The sequence below is a fragment of the Ursus americanus genome, chromosome 9 (assembly GCF_024610735.1).
Source record: "Ursus americanus isolate L20-20 chromosome 9, mUrsAme1.1.p, whole genome shotgun sequence".
In the NCBI taxonomy this organism is placed as follows: Eukaryota; Metazoa; Chordata; class Mammalia; order Carnivora; family Ursidae; genus Ursus; species Ursus americanus.
In genome coordinates this window covers 9688244-9707730 of record NC_142135.1, presented here as the reverse complement: position 1 = coordinate 9707730, position 19487 = coordinate 9688244, and the positions used below count along the sequence as shown (strand labels likewise).

General features: G+C 47.5%; 1 protein-coding gene across 1 annotated transcript in view; it reads right to left on the bottom strand.

The window, feature by feature from the left end:
* Positions 1–392: 392 nt before the first annotated feature.
* Positions 393–19487, bottom strand: part of HHLA1 (HHLA1 neighbor of OC90) — a 31855-nt gene continuing 12760 nt past the window's right edge. The window contains exons 8-16 of the mRNA XM_087864891.1: positions 17885–17941; positions 17688–17780; positions 14998–15246; positions 12944–13075; positions 9550–9618; positions 9147–9221; positions 5041–5197; positions 1953–2035; positions 393–436 (exon numbers count right to left, since the gene is read on the bottom strand). Of these exons, the coding sequence (XP_087721017.1) occupies positions 393–436; positions 1953–2035; positions 5041–5197; positions 9147–9221; positions 9550–9618; positions 12944–13075; positions 14998–15246; positions 17688–17780; positions 17885–17941 (959 nt within the window). The remainder of the gene's footprint in view (positions 437–1952; positions 2036–5040; positions 5198–9146; positions 9222–9549; positions 9619–12943; positions 13076–14997; positions 15247–17687; positions 17781–17884; positions 17942–19487) is intronic.

Genomic DNA, 19487 nt, shown 5'->3' with positions numbered 1-19487 from the left:
GGTTCACTTTTCTTTATTTATTTTATTGTCTTCCTAAAATCCCAAGTCTAAGTCACTTTGGGTATCGTGACAGAGTCTCAGAGCCTGGACTTAGTTTGTTCCTGCCAGTGCGACACCCCTCACCCCATCTCTCCAGTCTCAGGTTTGCTGCAAGCATCACGGGGGTTCCTTGAGCACGGAGTAAGTTCTGTGTGGCCTCTGACACTTGGTCGCCCACCTTCCCAGATTCACAGGAGTGAAAGAAATGCGACTGCCAAAAAGAACCTCCTCCAGTTAACTGGTGATCGGCCGGAGCCTGGTGAAATCTGCAAAGACAGCGCACTTAGGCCAGGGGCCAGGGGGGAAGAGATGTCGTCCGATGTATCGTTAGGTCCCATCGCTCTTTCAAGGCCTCACACCGACTGGCAGATATTCTGGAGACATTTTTGTTTTAAGGCTGGAAGGAAAAAAGAAGAGGGAATTCAAGGTAGTGAGGAAGAAGGAAATGCTACAGGGACATAAATCGGGCGGCATCAGGGATGGGGCAGGCTCTTCTGGAGGGCAAGGGTGTGGCAGAGCAGTGACAGGGACACAGCAGTCCATGTCAGAGTGGGGGAAGGACGTGGGCAAGACCCCCCCAGTTAGCAGAACAGCATTCAGCTCTGCACTCATTGCCCAGGGATGGTTTCCCGATACCCAGTTTCATCTACCCGATCTCCCCAGTTTGCAGAAAGCTAATCTAACCTCATTAATATGTTGTTTGGTCGATGTCCTATGTTGTTTGCATGGAGATTTTAATGTACCAAGGACAAAAGAAGAGCTATTTAAATATAAGCCGCCTGCAAGATTTCCTGCTCCCTCTGCCCATACCAGGCAAAAGGATATCTGTCTTTGACGACTGAGCCCCCCACACCTCCACCCCAAATGCTTGGTCTGGTGCTGCAGAATGAAGGTAATATAAGTTCCATATAGCTCCATGATTTTTAGGAGGTCTGAGTCCTTTGACTGGACAGTCCAGGTAGATGGCCAGACCATTCGCTCGGGGACCAGCTAGACCAGATCAGCCACTTCTGTCTGCAGGAGTGGGAGAAAAAACAAAGTTCACGTCTGGCCTTTCTGGAGTAAATGGGGCTTTGGTGCCCTCAGGACCAGAAGAGGATCCCATATACCCTACTTCTAGCACCTCATGCTGCCTTCTTTATCTTGGATTATTTGGGGGAGACTGGCTGGCTCAGTCAGTAGAGCATGTGACTTGGGGTTGTGAGTTTGAGCCCCACGTTGGGTATAAAGCTGACTTAAAAATAAAATCTTAAAACAGAGCAAAACAAGAACAAGCTTTTTGTGGGATTATTTCTACTCATTTTATTTTGGTCAGGAATTTGAGTGTTTCTATTTGTTTGATTTTTCTTTGTTCATTTGTATTTTTAGTTTCTATGGGAGTCGGGGAGGATAAGAAAGTTGCCCAAGATCATATAAAAAGCAAAAGGGCTCGGTCGGGCAACTCGAGCTGTTTTTTATTTGTATTTTTTTATTTTTATTTTTGTTTTTTATTCATTTATTTTTTAAAGATTTTATTTATTTATTCGACAGAGATAGAGACAGCCAGCGAGAGAGGGAACACAAGCAGAGGGAGTGGGAGAGGAAGAAGCAGGCTCATAGTGGAAGAGCCTGATGTGGGGCTTGATCCCAGAATGCTGGGATCACGCCCTGAGCCGAAGGCAGACGCTTAACCGCTGTGCCACCCAGGCGCCCCTATTTTTATATTTTTTCTATACCTAATTGCAAACATCAAATTGTTAGGTGAAGCGTAATCAGAAATACCCTCCATTCTTTTTATCTAGAATTAATGAGGACTCCACGAGCTGCCCCTCCTCTTCCTGGCCCCCAACGCAGGCAGGACAATCAGGGAGTTCTAGAACCGTTTCACAGAAGGCACTTATTGTCAAGTTACAACACGGCAAGTGTACACTTACTGCGGGAGTGGGGCACCCTTTCCACCCTCTGACAGATGTGTGTTGCGTTCTTCAGAAACCAGGCATAGTATTCAAGACAGTACCTGGAGATTAAAATCAGAGTGAAAGCAATCATCAGCCCTTGTGGCTAACAGAAGACAACCGCCATTGAAAAAGTCATCGCGGCCAACTACTCACAGCAAGGACCCCCTCTCCATCTTCACAGGGTGTGGGAGAAGAGGCAGAGGAAGAGGCTGAGCAGGGAGAGGCACAGACTTTGAGTGAGAACGATGTATTTTTAGTCCTGGCATCCTTCTTACTAGGATGTGAGACTTCAGCCTGAGCACGCACTTGTCTGGGCCTTAGATTTTTCATATACACACAGAAGGGCAATGCTAGAACCTCCCCTCACAGGTTATCATGAAGATGTCATGTTGAGAGCTAACCTGCGCCAAGTTCCCGAACAGGACCAGGCTCGTAACAGGTGTTCCACAAAGGATGATGTGCGTTGATCTGTTTTTCATGTGAGGTGGGGTAAGAACAGTTAACGAGGCAGCAGATACTTGCAAAATAACATGCTGCTTTTGGCTGGGGCTGCAGGGATGGCTTCGACGGGCTTCGGTGAAAGAGCACCTTCTTAGGAAGAAGAGCTTGCTCCCTGGGGGACTCCGGGAATTCAACGCCCTGTCCGTCCCTCGCCGGATACAGGAGGACGTTGGGCTAAACATCTTCCCATTTCTCTCCCATCTCCACCACTCTGTGATTCCAGCATTCCCTGGAGAGCAACTGCATGCTCGAGTAAAGCTGGCTGTAAAGCATCCCCAGGCTCCAACACCCTCCATTTCCCAGACACTGGGACGTTAAGGAAACTAGGGCACACAGATGAACTGATTTGCCTGAGGACTCACTGCTCTCAGGAGAGAGTGCTGGATTTTTTTCCCAGGTAATCCGCTTCAGGCCAGAATGCACTGCCATTCTAATAGGGCTACACCCATTTTGCAGAAGAACAAACCGAGGCTCAGAGACGTTACGTGACTAGCATACAGAGCTTGCAAGTCCAGAGCCTAAAGTTAAACCCAGGTCGGCTTGGTTTCACCCTATCCCCATACAGTACACTAAACTACCTACGAGCTTTGAGAGCCCAGTTCTGTGACCCAACCCCTCCTCCCCCCAATTAGCCTTAAGTGTGCAAGCTTGACAAGATGTCCTTCCAACAACCACAAACCCATTGCCTAGAAAACTTCCGAAGGATATCAAAGGCCCCTGGGGAATGGGTTCTATCTGTTCTGAATGAAGGAGGAAATGCACAGCTGGGAGCAGCTGGAGCTCTAGGGGAAAAGTCCAAACTTGTTTGCAAGAGCTCGCCAGGTGCCTGAAGGAGCAAGTCTTTCCTGGCAAGGGACCTAGGCCAGGGACAGCGGCCGATCGCCTTTGCTGCAGCCACACTGCTTATCTCGGTGGACCTAGGACATTCCAGGCTGCCTCTTGCTGTTCCTGTTTGCACTTGCTCTTCCTTTTGCCTGCAGTGGCCTCTCCCATTTCCTGCCCAGGATGCTTCTATTCCTCCATCAAGCCCTATCAGTTGCCCTGGGGCCCCACGGTGCATGGTGGGATCTGCTACAGCGCTTGTCATACTGTTTTGTGATTTCTCTTTACGTGGCCAGCTTCCCCACTCAGGCATGATTTTTTATCACAGGGGCTGTGCTAGTCAACATCCACACCGAGTAAAGCCGGCCTCCCACTCTGTTATTCTCAGCCTGTACTCAATGGTTAGTATGAGATTATAGAACAGTTCACCATTAAGGGAAAATACAGGGGAAAAAGAAGGGATAAGCTCAGGTTCCTAGATGCTTCGTTTCTCTAAATTTTAACTTAAAACTCCTCTCTGGAAACTTCTACCTTCCTCATTGTATCCTCCACACGGTATTTGCAACACAGATTTTTAAATGTGATTTTTCTTCAAGGGGTTGCTAGGAATAGGTCCTGCCTCTGGGTATGACTTGGTTCTGTCCCTTACTATGTCATATTTTAATTTGGGCTTATGACCATTTCTTCTTCCCAACTATGAAATCCTCCGTTTCTGGGAGTTTGTCTGATTCACCTCTCAGTTGCTGTGGCTCAGCACAGTGCATAACAGGTGACTAGGAGGGACTCAACTCGTGCTGTTGATTTGAAGAACTGCTGGGAGGTCAGATAGTGGGCTGATCCCCACTATCTCCTCTTTAGGGTGAGCCTGCGTGGTGGGAAGATGCCTCCACGTTGCTTGCTCACACCTCGGGTCTACAGACCTGGCTCCTTTCCCCCTCTGGAGGGAGGAAATAGTCACACTGATTGAGGGATCCAAGACCAGGATGTAATGGATCGAGAGGCTTCAGACCTGGACTGGGGATTCAGAGCCAGTGGATGATGGAGGTTTGAAAAGCTGAAAGGTCATGAGCAGACTTGGAAAGGAACATTAAAGATCTGGGAGATTGGCCCCAGACCACTGGAGCAGAAGTGGTCATCCATGTTTGTTTGGTTCTGGGTTTACAGCCAAGACTAAACCCCAGAAGGAAGGGGAGGATGTCTGCGCTCGAGAACAAGAAAATATCGACACCTAAAACTTCTAATATGAAGTGGGGTCTGCCTTCTAAATTTCATTTTACAATCTTCTCATTTGGCCAGCAAATGACTGCTAGGGGTTTAGAAAGAGCTGGGATTTAAAAGGACAAGTCTTCTGATTATTCACTTCTCGCAGTCTCACCAGGCGGAAGCCGAGAGGGCTCCAGGGCCACGGGAAGTCCTGTGTGATCACTCCACCAGGTGGCACTCAGCTCCGCTCAGTTCACTCCAGCTCAGCTCACCTCCACTTGACTCAGCCACACGTGCTGTGTTCAGCCCTGCCCTGGGTTCCAGGGACCCAGAAATGAATGAGGTTCCATCCTGGTTCTCAAGGAGGGGATGGTCTAGTAGAAGACCCGCCGGAGAGTCTATTCCTTGAGGTACCCCTGTCACCTGTCTGTGCCCTGTCACCTGTCTGTGCCCGGCCACCTGTGGCCTGCAGAGCAGCCACACAACATAGGCAGCCCCAAAATATGGACCATGGGGAGGGACGACTGGTTCAGGTTACCTCATGGCCTCCGTCCTGTCCTCTCGCTTCCGGCTCATGCAGAGACATTGCTGGAAAAAGCGGCACAGCTCCATCAAGCAAGGGTTGAGCTTCTGGATGGCCAGGGTGAGGGGAGCGGAGGTGATGGCCCCCTCTTCGAGGAGCCACTGAGGACACCCTGGAAGATGCAGTCCCAGACCATTGATATCAGCAAGGATTCAGCAAGCACCTTCCCTCTGTGGGTGCTGTGTTTGGTGAATAGAGTCTCGCCCCCGATCTCAGGCGGCTCTAAGACTGAGAGGCAGACAGCATGGCTTTGTCGGAGCCCGGGAAAGCTCCCGTGAGAGTCCAAGAGACAGGTGGAGAAAGGTGGGGTCCAGTTCCCGGAGGAAAGCAGACATGGTTTCACTGAGAGCAAATATTTAAAAAGGATCTAAAGCAATAAACATGGATGTATGCGTTTTGCATGGGTATGCGTGCATATCTATGTACATGGGTGCAACTGTGTGCGAGTGTATGGGTGTGTGCTGCCCCACGATCCCTGGGAGGATTAAAGGAGACGATGTATAGAAAGCACACTGCAAAGTTCCTGCTATGGGATAAACAATAAGTAACAGCTATTTTTACTGATTTATTAACAATGTATTGAACAGGACACCTGGGTGGCTCCATTGGTTGAATGTCTAACTCTTGATTTCCACTTGGGTCATGACCTCAGGGTCTGGGACCGAGCCCCGCTCAGCTCAGTGTGGACCCCGCTTGGGTTTCTCTCTCTCCCTCTCCCTTTGCCCCTCCCTTCCCCGCCTCAACAAAATGTATTGAGCGTTCACTACATGCTGGGCACTCACAGACACAAGAGATAGAACAACTCCTAGACACAAGGAAAAGAGGCAGAGGGCCTGCGTGGCTCAGTCAGTTAAGAGGCGGACTCTTGATTTCATCTTAGGTCATGATCGCGGGGTCCTGAGATTGAGCCCCCCCTCTTCCTGCTTCTTTATCCATTCATCTATCAGTTATGTATTTATTACAGTGGAGAGAGAGCTCATAATGTTAAAGATTTCATTTAAAAAATGTAGGAAGGAAATGTATTTTGAATTTTAGTCTGAGTCAATTAGAATAGTAAACCCTTCAGAACATTTATTAATTTTTGTAAATATGCTAGACTTTTTACTTTAGCATTTATTACACACCTGCTACTTACCAGGTACTTTTCTAAGTTCTTTACATACATGATTTCATTTAATTCTCATAAAATCATGTAATGTAGATATCTATTTTATAGAAGAGGACACTGAGGGTCTGAGTGATTCTGTGGTTTGATCAGTTATACAGCAGGTAGTGACTCTGGCAAGACCTGAGTCTGGAGCTCAACTAGCACACTTTACTACTCAAACCTCCTTAACATTCCTGAGGCTTGATTTCCATGCCCCCTCTCCTTCCCAGCCTCTCCCATGCTTCACCATCTCAGGAAATGGCACTTTGTTGCTCAGTTGTTCCAACTTGGGCATGATGTTTGGTTACTTCCTGGTGATCATTCCACCACCATCACCTTTCTTGATTCCCGAACACCGCTCAAGTCTCCCTATTGGGTCAAGTCTCACACAGCTAACTCCTAGTTCCAGCCCCCATCATCTCTGGCTGTGGTTAGTACAACAGTCTCCTTGCCAATATCCCTGCTCCTATCCTCCCCTCCTTGGTCTCCACTCTGCAGCCAGAGAAAGTTTACTGCACCACAAATACGGCCATGTCACTCCCACTTGTCTCGGAAGAGGTCCACACTCCTTCCATGGCCCTGGGGATCCCCTCCCCCCACCTTGCCAGCCTAGGCTCCCTTGCTCCTCATCACTCTTTCCTGTAGTTCCAGAATTCCAGCCACAAGGAGTTTCTCAGCTCCTGGGAAACATCCATCCTTTCCTGCCTCAGTGCCTTTGCATAAGCTGTGCCTCTGCTTGAAATGTATATTTAGAGGCAACCCTGTTCAGATGCCACTTTCTTAATCAATGAAAACCTCTTGAACAATCCCTCCAGATCCCTCCAGATGGAGCTAATCTCTTCCTCTCTGACTGCACATTTTTCTCTTAAGAAATTTCTGCCTCAAACTGCAATTATTTTGTACAAATGGAGAATCTTGGGAGAGATAACATGGAAGGGTGGAATGAGCACAGGCTTTGGAATTAGACAAATGTAGCCTCAAAATTCAGTAACTTTTTTAACTGTAGTGCTCGGTGAAATGGCTTAATGAAGATAACATTACCTACCTTGCAGAATTACTGCAAAGAAAGAGTAAAAATAGGCTTAGCACAGTGCCTGGGAAACAGGAGGAGCTCAATAAATATTTGCTGAGTGGATGAATGAGTCAGTCTTAAAGGACTTTGTGGCATGATTTTTTTGTGAATGGGAAGAATCATTTGCTGGAAGTCATCAAAACCCCTTTATTTTACACTTATGTATTTCTTATTGGATGGATGGATGGATGGATGGATGGATGGATGGATAGATCAAAAGAAAGACAGAGATGGATAGATAATAGACAGACAGATAGAGCTATATAAGTAGATATCGATACAGATAGTTATATAGTCAACGTGTTTTCTAAAACTCCGTTTGACAACTGTCCCCATCTGCACCAACAATGTGTTTTTTTAGAACCTCTGGTGGAGAAAATGGCTGTAATTTCTTTCGGCAGTCTAATCATGGCTTTGTGTCTGAAAGGCCCATTCACTGCAGGTTGGGAGTGGCGCTGAGGCAGACGTTCGGTGTATGAAAAAAGAAACTGTGTAGTCTACAGGAATTTAATAATGCCCTGTTGACATATGCCTGGATAGTCTAGGAACATTCAGGAAAGGAGCATAGAAAGGCATCCAGAAGTGGGAGGGGTCTGAGGATCCAACCAGCTTTGAAGGACTCAATTTTTTATCAATTTCTGTCTTCTGGAACAGGAAGGAAAAGAGCGAGGCATCCAAAATGGAAAAAATGCAGCACAAACCCCAGAAACTGAAGCACTGAGCCTCTGGGAAGAGTCTCGAAACCCCAGCCATAAACCCAGGACACGGTTCCCTATACAATTCCATAGAAATTAAGTGTCAGGGATGGGGAAGACAGGGTGTCTTTTAAAATGCAACAAAAGTAGGGGCGCCTCGGTGGCTGAGTTGGTTAAGTGCCTGCCTTTGGCTCAGGTCATGATCCTGCGTCCTGGGATCCAGCCCTGAGATGGCCTCCCTGCTTCCAGGGAGCATGCTTCTCCCTCTCCCTCTGCCCTTCTTCCTCCACTCCTCCACCCCTCTCCCTCTACTCTCCACCCCTCCCCCCTCCCCCCCAGCTCCTGTGCGTGCATGCTCTCTTTCTCTGGCAAATAAATAAATACAATCTTTAAAAATAAGAAATACAATGCAGTAGAAAAATCAGGGGCGCCTGGGTGGTTCAGTTGTTAAGCGTCTGCCTTCGGCCCAGGGCATGATCCCAGAGTTCTGGGATCGAGTCCCGCATTGGGCTCCTCCTCTGGGAGCCTGCTTCTTCCTCTCCCGCTACCCCTGCTGGATAATGAATCATGGAACACTACATCAGAAACTAAGGATATACTGTATGGTGACTAACGTAACATAATAAAAAATTATTATAAAAAAATGAAATTCAAATTAAAAAAAAAGAAAGAAAATGCAACAAAAGTAGACTGCGCCCAGTGAATGGGGCTTGTATTTTGGAGTCCTCCATTCCTCCTGCCACTGCCTCTGTTGACAGGAGGCTCAGGAAAAGAACAGCCTCTGTCTGCAAAGCACACAGCGCCTCGCTCAATAGGCGTCCACTCGATAAAAGTTGATTGGATTAAGTTATGCGGAGCTCCTTAGTTCCAAATCACTTCCACGCACATTATCTTACTCAATACAAACCGTGGGGGAAGAAAGACCGTTTTAGTTCCCACAATAATTGTTATTATTCTCGCTTCCCAATCGAGGAAGCTGAATTCCCGAAGCCGAGTGCCAGAGACCCCCTCCCCGGTAAATGGTAGAGCTAGGGTTTAATCCCAGCAGTCTTGAATCTAAATTTATCAAACAAACCCCTTTTTATTGCACAACACAGCCTCATTCCAAACGAACAAGAGCAACAGAGTGGCAGCTGCCGGTACGTACTGGACACTTGGCGGGGTCCCAGGACTGGGGCTGGCTCTTCTCCAGGGGTAAATGGCCCTGCTGCAGGGAGGTCACCTGCAAGGGGCAGGAAAGTCAGCATGACCTGGCCTGGGGTGATACACAGGACTAAGGAATAAGAGCACCTTAAGGGGAAAGATTTCTGGAATCTACAGGGAATTGTAGCCAAGAAAAAGGGAGAGCTGAATGCAAATCGCAGGGCAACTTAACAATGTAGCCAGGCTTGTAAACCAGCTCTCCTGCCTCTTTTCCTGCTAGAACCAATGAAGTACCATGTCCAGCTTCGTCAGCCTACTGGCACCCCTGTCCCCCCCACCCCCGACCCGGATCCCCTACCCCAAAGCCTTGTGGTATCGGGTTTCTCTTCCCAGCTGAACCTTCTTACCTGTCTGTGGATATTTCGGGGCTGGTGCCTTGGTTGGACTCGGGGTCCTTGTGCCAGGGGTGGAGGTTCCTGGGTTGAAATGAGAGAGGGGTGAGCCCGGGTGTTTTCTCGGGGTGCCCGATGGGGAGAAGAAGCCCCATGCCACTAGTCCTGCCCTAGTCAACCAAGGATGGTTATTGAGCCAGGTACCCCGCAGGGCAGTGAGGATGCCGAACTGAGTAAGAGTTAAAACTCACAGTGGAGGTTTGCCCAGGGTGGAGGAGGAAACGGGCAAGTACCAACTATAGCTGTGATACTTCGAGTCGGATGCTACTGGAAACCAGCTAATACTGGTATGAAATGATGCGGTGCAGGGGCGAGTCGTGACGTGATGCAGGCAGGGTGCGAGCATGGCTGCTCCCTGGTGAAGAGAATGCTGCTTTTCCCTCCTCTGAGTCCGTGCACACACGCATGCCATCCCCGCCCTTATAAACTGTCATCTTCAGGATAGAGCATGGGCTCGTCTCGGCTATTCTTTTGATCACGTTCCTAAAGTCCTGGTTTAAGGACCACTTGAGGACACGATCCTTGCTGTCAAGATCCTGGTCCCTGGCAAAACCGTGCACAGCAGTCTCCTTACAGGGGGTGAGGGAGAGGGAGACATGACAGGTCTTTTCACTCGTGTGGTGAAGTGGGAGAAAAGGGGTGAGGCTGGCCTGCACGTGGGCAGAAGATAGAGGCTGGGGGCAGATGACATCTTCTCTGAGACACAAGAAACACAGTGGAGAGCGAGGAGAACGGGCCTCCCAGGCAGAGCAAAGAGCATAAAGAAAGCCCCAGACAAGTGAGCGGTAGCTTGTTTGCTGTGGCTGGATGGTTGGACCCCCGGGGATTGAGGAGGGAACAGAAGGCAAGCTGAACACAAAGCAGAAACTGACCCCCATCCCCCCACCATGGGATGTATGTGACATTCCTCAGGCACTCCTAGCTGCCCTAAAGGACAAAGAAACAGTTAACCTATAGAGACCACAATCCTGCAAGACTTGAGTCTCCCTCAGTTTACAAATGTCTTAGCAGTTTACAAGAACGAAGCATTTCTACCAATAACCTAGCTTCCGGAAGGGAATGTAGTTATGATTAAATGTCCTTATAATCTGCAGCCTCCAGGAAGTTCCCAGCCATCTTCATGTTAATGCTTTGCTAGAGGGAAAAACTTAACTTGACAATGGCAAGGCCTCTGGTATCCTGTGAGTCTTCTCAACCTCCCTTTTCCCTTACCTTCCCTCAACCCCATAGTATATAATCAGCCACCCCTCATAACCTGGGTGCAGCAGCTCTTTCTGCCCACGGGTCCTGTCCCTGTGCTTTCATAAACCACCTTTTGCACCAAAGACGTCTCAAGAATTCCTTCTTGGTCGTTGGCTCCGGACTGCACCCCACGGAACCTCACCGATATTCCAAAACTACATCAGGGATGACGTGGAGGGGTGAGGTGGAGGGGGAAGCAGCTGCTCCTTACTTATGCTCCCCTGCTAGGGCTGTGGGTGTGGCAGGGTCACATTAGACCCCGCTTTTGCTCCAAGGGGACCACTGCGTTCCAATGGAGCTGGACAGCATCACACACGTACAGACGACTGTGGTCGGGATCCGTCCGTGGGGCAATCTTGCCATTTCCTTAGAGGGGAGAGGGGCGATCATTTGGAGTCGTCTTAGGGCACAGGACTTAAGCCCCCTGAACACAGAAGGTGTCAGTGGATGCTTGCTTGCTACCTGGGTGTGTTTCTATGTCGTTCTAGAAACTGACGAGCTTTAACCACAACCCAAACGCAGAGTTTATTTGTCTGTGGTTCGTTTTTACAGTTGAACTAAAGGACTGTAGAATGACAGATGATTAGAATGGAAAGGGACCTAGGGCAAAAGAACACACATGCTCTCCTCTGGCGGTGTCCTGTTTGCCACTGCCCTTGCGAAGTGTGTCTCTGGGAGCTGGCCACCGTCCTGCGCTGTGGGTGCAGTGGGACGGGTTAGTCGGCGTTGCCATGGACTGAACCGAACACCTTCCTGAAGGCACCTGATTCAATCCTCACAGCCACTCTGAAAGTAGGTATCACCTCCTCCATTTTTGAAGATGAAAAAACCAGGACTCAGAGAGGTCAAGAGAACTGCCTAAGGACAGACAGCATCGGTGAGTCAGGATTGCAACCCTGCCATGTCTGGAATAAAGACCAGAGCGTGTAGCCTCAGGGCTGTGCTGGCGGCTGAGGTCCTATTAGCCAAACCCCAATGTTGAGCTTTTATTTTTCCTATGCAATCACGTGAGGTATTTCCCCAATCACAGCTGTCAAAATTGCATTCCCAGATCTGTTGGTGCAATTGATTTTGAGCTTAAAGTCAAGACTTTGCATTTATACCCTCTATTTCTTAAGAAATTTAGGTGGCTCAGCAAACGTTTTCCTGAATGCCTGCTATGTTTCATGGCAGAGGAGATTAAAGACTCAGGCCCTTGAAGAGAGCATGGCCCAGAGCAAGGAAGGTCAAGTTAATGGACACTAAGCACAGTAATAAAGAGTCTTATGATCTACCCACCGTGGTGAGCTTGGAAGAAGGGCCTCGGGCTGCAGGTACCAGAGGAAGTGATTTTAAAAACAAATGCAAAAAACTTTTTTGTTTGATTATATGAGTAGAAAATATGGAAAATTTGTGACAGTGGGGTGAAGAAAAATAAAAATCATATCTACTTCCCAGATGTGGTCAAGGCTAATATGTTGTGAACTTCTTTTTAGTCTTACTTTGTTTTACTTTCTATTTTCTGTGTATGTTTATTACACACATGTAAATACACATAGATACGTAGAATTGGGATCACATTTGACAATTTTTTCTTGCTTTTTATAACTCAGGCTTTCCTGATAGTACATGATTACACATTAATGTACATATCATTATATTTGTGTATGTAATTAACAAGTATGCTACATTACATTGCATATACATCGTGTATATGTAATTAATGCAATAACATTAATGCATATTAACACTACGCCAAAAAGGTAGTCTGGAGGGAACAGTATTGGCTCCTAGTGGTCACTTGTTTCATGGACAGTGAGAAAGGGAAAAGAAGAAATTGGAAATTTCTAAATTGGGCATATAAAAGAGAGAGGGTGTGGGAGATTCCTGCAAAGAGGGAGTTTTCATTCATTCATTCATTCATTCATTCATTCAAGGTGGGAAGCAAAGGGTTGGAGTAAAGAAAAGGGAGAGAGAGTTCACTTTATGATTATTAATTATGGCGTTAACTTAGGTTTTATTACTTTCTTATGCATTATATTTCAAAAATTTAGAAAATGTTTTAAAGACAGGCAGTGCTAAATTTAGTTTAAAAATGGGGGAGGTGGGAGTGAGCATCCTCTCTTACCTGAGGTTGGACGAACACGGGAGGAGTTGCCATGTGTGGCCGCTGTCTTAGCAGGAGGCCCGGACAGGCTCCTCGTGGCCTCGGCCTCCGTAGGAGTTGTCGGCGTGGAGGTCAGTGTTTCCCAGGGAGGCCCTGCAGGTGCCCAGGGCATAGATAGTGTGGGAGTCCATGCCTGAGTGCTGGTCGTCACCCGTGGGGTCTTGGCCACCCTCCTGGTAGCTGCACATGGGACAGTAACAGGCCACTTACATTCTTGACTGTTTTGATTCAGATATAAAATTACCAAAACTTTGAAATGTTATCAAAGGGCAAACGCTATGTGCATGCATAAAACAGGAAGTCAGGGACTTAAGCTCTACCTTGAACTGGAATAAATGGACCAAAGTAAACTTTATTTTCCTAGCTACTAATTTTAAGAAAGAAATCTAAATTCCTTGGACATCCAAACAGTAGGCTCTCTCAAAGTTCAGAGCACATTTCTCATTGCACGACCCAGTGAAAAGGTTATGGGGTTTGAGGTGAGGATACCGGAGGGGAAACCATTCCTGCGACCCCCCCCCCATGTTGTAACATTAAGGACAAGTGATTTCATTCTTTTTAGCTTTATCATTAAAATGGGGATGATCATAATACTAATAATGATAATACAATATCACAGGATTGTGACAAAGACCTAGCTTCCCACGCTAGGCTTTTAAACAATTCTATAGATTCTCTCGTTCATTTCCATGGTAGACATGACAATAATTTTTTTTTCAAATTTTTAAAACTAACTCCTTGGAAAATTTTAAATCTATAAGTTAAGTTGGGAATGACTGCCATCTTTAAAATATTCACATTTCTCATCCAAAACGTGGTATATCACTTTAATAATTTAAATATGCCTTTATTACTCTCACTAAGGTTTTATAGTTTTTCTATTATGAAACCCAGCACTTTCCCTGCTAGGCTTATAGCTAAGTATTTTATGATTTTTCTTGCCACTAGCAATCACATCTTTTTTTTTTTCATATTAGTCTAGGAAATTTTCTAATTATGTGGAATTGTCATGATAATGGCTAGCATACTAAGGACTTTCTGGTTAGTGAACTTGATTGCTTTTCCTCATTCTTGTTTTCTTGTTTGTCTGACTCCCATCAGTTCTCACCTCCTCCAGGAAGCCTCCTCGCTGGGCTCTCCAGGACAATAGCTCTTTGTAGGCTAGACCATAACAGTTCATTTGTCCGTGTCTCCCTCCCTGGTCTGCACGCTCAGGAACGAAAGGGAACGTTGAGAGAGCTGTGCTTTTAGCAGCTAGCCTGGAGTCTGGTATTAAATACATGTTTTGATGAGAGAATGAATGAATGAATTCTATGGCTCTGGTCCCTTGTCGGAACTCATTGAGACAGGACTGGCTTTTAATGAGAGTGTTATCTCCGTTGTATCTTATTTCCATATAGCATGCGGATGTCTTTTCATCTTCTGTAATAACACCACTGATGGCGTCCATGAAGATGGTGGGGAAGGAGGAACTCTCTGGCTGGCCCACCACGTGTGGCAGCTTTCCATGCTGGCTTCAAGTCATTAACACGGTCTTGGCATCATTATCCAGCCAGCTACAAATGAGCCTAACCCTGCCATAAGATGTTGACCTCATTCTGCCACATAGTGTTCATTTCAGGAGATACTTTGCTAAATGCTTTGCTGAAATAGAAACACATCATGGTACAATACACTTCACTTATGTAAGACATTCTTATTGGGGGATGCTGGGTGAAAGGGATCAGGGAACTCTCTGTACTATTTTTGCCATGTCTTGTGAGTCTTAAATTATTTCAAAATAAAAAAGTCATACAAATAAACGTTGGCAGGACCTTATGCCAGTGATGCTCGCTGCCTTTGCTTGTCTGTATCAAACTCACACCAGCTCATGTTGATCTCTTATTTCAGGGATGCTGAAGAAGCAAGCGATCGATAGACAGGGGATAAAAGAAGGATTTCACTTATTTATGTGAGCCCAGGGGGAACAGGAGGGAGGAACAGGACAGGAGGGAAAGGGCGAGAAAGCTTCTTACCCAAGGCTGGGAGGGTGGGGGAGGAGCTGCCCTGCGTGGCTGTGGCCGTGGCCGTGGCCCTGGCGTGGAGCTCGGGAAGCCTGTCTGTGCTCACAGCCTGCTCGCCCTCTGCAGGAGTTGTCTCTGTCCAGGGAGAGGTTCTCGGAGCAGGTGCCCTGGTGCTCTGGGTTCCGTGCAGGCGGCTTGTCCTCCGTTGTGTCTGCTGGCCCGTGGGTGTGAGCTTTGAAGTCACGGCCGTGCCCCCGGGAGCTGTACATTCGGGGAGACGGTCAATGGCAGCTTTTATATGCTTGACACTTTGAGCACAAAATCGTCAAGCCACTGAAAGATTGTTGGACAGCAAACGTTCTGAACGCAGAGATGCAAACCTTCCTTGGAACAATACCATATGTCACCAAAGAGGAGTGTTTCTTTTGGAATGGCAAAGGAAGCGAAAATATCAATTTCCAAAAACACTATGCAGCGAAGCTCTGTGAACAGAATTCAAAGCTGTCAGACCGCAAAGTATCAGACATTCGACATGTTTCCTGACAGAACCCGATTCCGTCAGAGCCCTTCGCCCACCTCACAGCCCTCAGCCCCTCGATGGCTCTGGCACTTTTTCCTAGAAGGGGGACAGGCTTGCTCCTGTGTCCCGTGCATGCAGCCAGAGAGCAGAGGCAGAATTTGGGGACATCAGAAGCTGCCAGACAGAAGCTGCTTCAAAGACAGGTCCCCAATGAGGTAGCAGGAAGGCTCAATTCGGAGGGAGATCTGGCCGGTTTCCTTGGATGCTCCTTGGAAAATAGGGAGGAAGGGGCTCAAGTGTTCATTCGAGCTTCTAGCTCCCTTTGGGCAGCCTTTGGTGGTGGGGGCTGCATGTTAAGATGACAGGCTCCCATGAGCCCACAGGCCCCTTCTTCTGGGTTGACTAAGGCCGGCTTGCAGACCGGTGGATTTCAGCCCCCACTTGCCCCTTCGGCAGGTCACTGTGCACGGCACAGCCTGTACCAGTCATCGTCCTGCAGCCTCACCTCTTCTCTCCTGCTTCACTTCTGGGATCAGTAATACCCACACACACCAGAGGCCTGGTGCTTGTTTCCAGGTCAATTGGACACAGGGCTAAATGTCTCCCAATTAAACCGTCACTCAGCCAGGTGACTGGCTACCAAGGACATCAGCCTTGTGAATATATGTCCACTTGTGAACATGGTCTCTCTTCCCAAGCATCTGTGCTTCATAAAGGAGCACCAAGGGGATCGACGCTTGAGACTGGCCTGGGAGGGTCATGGGAGGACTCTCTAAAGAAGTGAAATTGACTCAATCTTTGGATCTGTCCTCAGAATCAAGTAGGTGAAGGGAACCCACCAAATGCCCATTTCATCTCCTTATCAAGCAGCCTCGTTGCATGGAAGTTGAGGTTCCTTCCTCAGAGTAACTAAGATAAATTCACATAACTTCAATAAATGCGAATCAGGGCAGCAGAATTGGAGATTTATTGTAAATTTCATTTCTCCCCATGAAACGCTGATGAAGAAACTATCGTATCGACGTGGTACCCTGCAAACACCAGGGGGAAGCAGATCGTGGGGCTGAAGGCATTTCGGTGTCTGCCTTCAAGGACCATTCATTGAGAAGACACGCATGGAAAGTCACCTGTGTTCCAACCTGGAGTAACACCGACTCCAAATGATGAACGAGTGTCGTATTATAGAGTCGTAGACAACAGAAGACAAATTTTGATTAGGGGATTTTTAGGAAAGAGGAGGCAGCAGCTGAGCTGGTGATTGACAGACAAACTGGGGCTCTGAAATATGGAAAAGTAGGGAAGGCGTTCCAGGCCGAGCAAAACGGCACGGGCGTGCAGAGAAGTGCCATCTGCAAGAAGAGGCAGGAGTTTCAATGTTATTTTAGCAGGAAATTCAAGGAAAAAGAGAGCAGACGGGGCTGGGCATGCTGACAGGCAATGTATACTCCAGGCTAAGGGCTTTGGACCCTCTGCTCCTGCAGCGAGGAGACAAAACCCAGTTGTATTTTAAGACTATGGTTCTTGCGGCAATGGATGGATATTTTTAAGAAATACGAAACTGGGTCAAGGCAGACTAGCTCAGAGGCTATCTCAGGTCAAAGGCAGACGACAAGGACTGGAACTAAGGTAATCACGGCAGCAGCAGGTAATCTTGGAGGACCAGCCAGATTCCAGAAACTTTACTCAGCTTAAAGTGACAGTTAAGCGTAGGGGTGAAAGCAGGCTAAAAGGTGGTTCCAAAAATGCCACTCGTGCCAGGGGAAAGATAGGTAGGAGATAGGTAGGAGTGTGTGCGGAGGGGTAGAGGATGGTGGGATAGGGGCTGGGTATTAGAGGGTGGCAATGTCTACAACAGGGTCACCATTCAGTTACTTCCAAAAGCCAAGTGGCTAAAATGAGAAAAAAGTGCCAGGCATTAGGGAGCAGAAAGGGCTATGAAAAAGAGGAGGAATGTGTCCCTCCTAATGAGAGGGATGGGGACAGGGCCACTCAACTCCAGTTGAGTTACCAGATCTTCTCTTGTAAGAGAATCCAAGGTTAATTTTCTTTAATGGTGAAATCCTTTGATTTTAGCCCCGTGTAGCTAAACAAAACACGTGAGGGCAGCTTCGGTCTTCAGTCTGCTAGCTGGGACCCGGGTCTGGAGACGACAGTAGGACCGGGGGGGGGGGGGGGCATCTACACTCACCCGGAACACCAGACGTGCTGCTGGTGAATGTGTAGTTGATCACAGGGGATTTCTCTGCCATGTCCCAGAAGTCAGAAAGATTCCTTCCTACAAAGACGACACCAACAGGATTGAATCTTGGGCTCAGCTGCTGGTGGGTTCTGTTTGATTCTCAGCTCAGAGAGCTTGTCAGAGAATGGCTGGTGGCTCACCTGACTTTCCTGTCATCGCGCAGATGAAGGTGCAGTCGGATTCGTTCGTTTGACTCACTGGAAGACAAACCAGCACATAAGACTTAGCGATGGATCGGAAGCTGTGGGTCTTTGGCTGAAATGAAAATTAAGCCGGAAATCCCTAGCTCAAGATATTGTAGGAAAATAAGGCTAACACCTTCCTTTTAAGGCAGCCCTGATTTTCTGGGGTTTTTTTTTTGGGGGGGGAGGTACTGAATAATGTAACGGTGAAGGCACAGCCCCTGGGGTCAGCGGCCAGCGTTACAACATCCGCTCTGCCGTTTACTAGCCATGTGGCCATGAATGAACTGCTTGACATCTCTAGGACTCACTTTACCCATCTTTAAAGTGGTGAACATTCAAATTCCACAGTGCCTCATTAGAGATTTCCAAATCCCGAAATCACTGAAAGATGGGAGGGTTTGTGTGAGTTTGGCACCAAAACTTATTTGGTGGCAAACCTGACTTGACAGATAGGAAGCTAATTACAGCCTTTATCTGTTTTGTGTAGCATAAAGGGCCGGGTTGCTAAATGAATGAGAGCGCGTATGATCAGGGCGTGCTGCCCCGGAGGCTGCTGGAAGTGTTTTATCATGTATGGTATAGATGCCGTGTTAGACCTGCAAAAGTCTGAAAATGAGTGAATTCCTAAATGTACTCGTCCCTTACAATGCTGCCCAAAGCGGGGTGCCCTGCCCAAAGCGGGGTGCCCTTCCCAAAGCAGGGTTAAGCATCCAGCTCTTGGTTTTGGCTCAGATCATGATCTCAGGGTCATGAGATCGAGCTCCATATCCGGCACTGCACTGAGCATGGAGCCTGCTTAAGATTCTCTCTCTCCCTATCCTTCAGTCTCTCCCCCTCTGCTTGCACCATGCTCTCCCTCTCAAAAAAAAAATTTTTTTTTAAAAAGATGCTGCCCAAAGCAATGTGGACATTTGCTTGCACATCCTTCAAAGGGTGGCTATGATGATCCAATGAGATAATGTGCACGGTGACTGGCAGATAGAAGAGCTCAGTAAATAGTCATAATAACAATAATTCTCACTGTGAATGTGGTCCTGTTATCATATATATATTAGCATAGTGAGCAAGAGCATGGACTTCAGAGCCAGATCACCTGGGTTAGAATGCCATTTCTGCAGAATAACCTTGGGCAAGTTACTTGACCTCTCTGGGCCATGGTTTCCTTACCTGTAACATAGGGATAAATACGTAATTACTCCAAAGGTTATAGTGAGGATCCAATGAGGGAATACATGGACAGCCCCTGGTGATACCTACTACTATTTCTCTTTCTCCCTTCCCTGTTTCTAACACAGTAGTTGCTCCATGGTGCAACACCCTGGCCTTTCTGATGAGGCCATGTGTGGGCAATTGACTAGATCTGTGCTTTGCAAAGTGGGTCCCTGGGGGAACACGACCTGCTTGGGGGTTATATGAAGCCACCTTGTAAATGAGGCAGTTCTTTCTCAACAGTAGGGCGGACATGGGCTTGGGCTGCATATTGACCTAATACTAAATTCTGAGCTGACCTTGAGCAAAATAGGCAACCTCTCCAAATCTCAGTTTCTCTTCTTTAAAA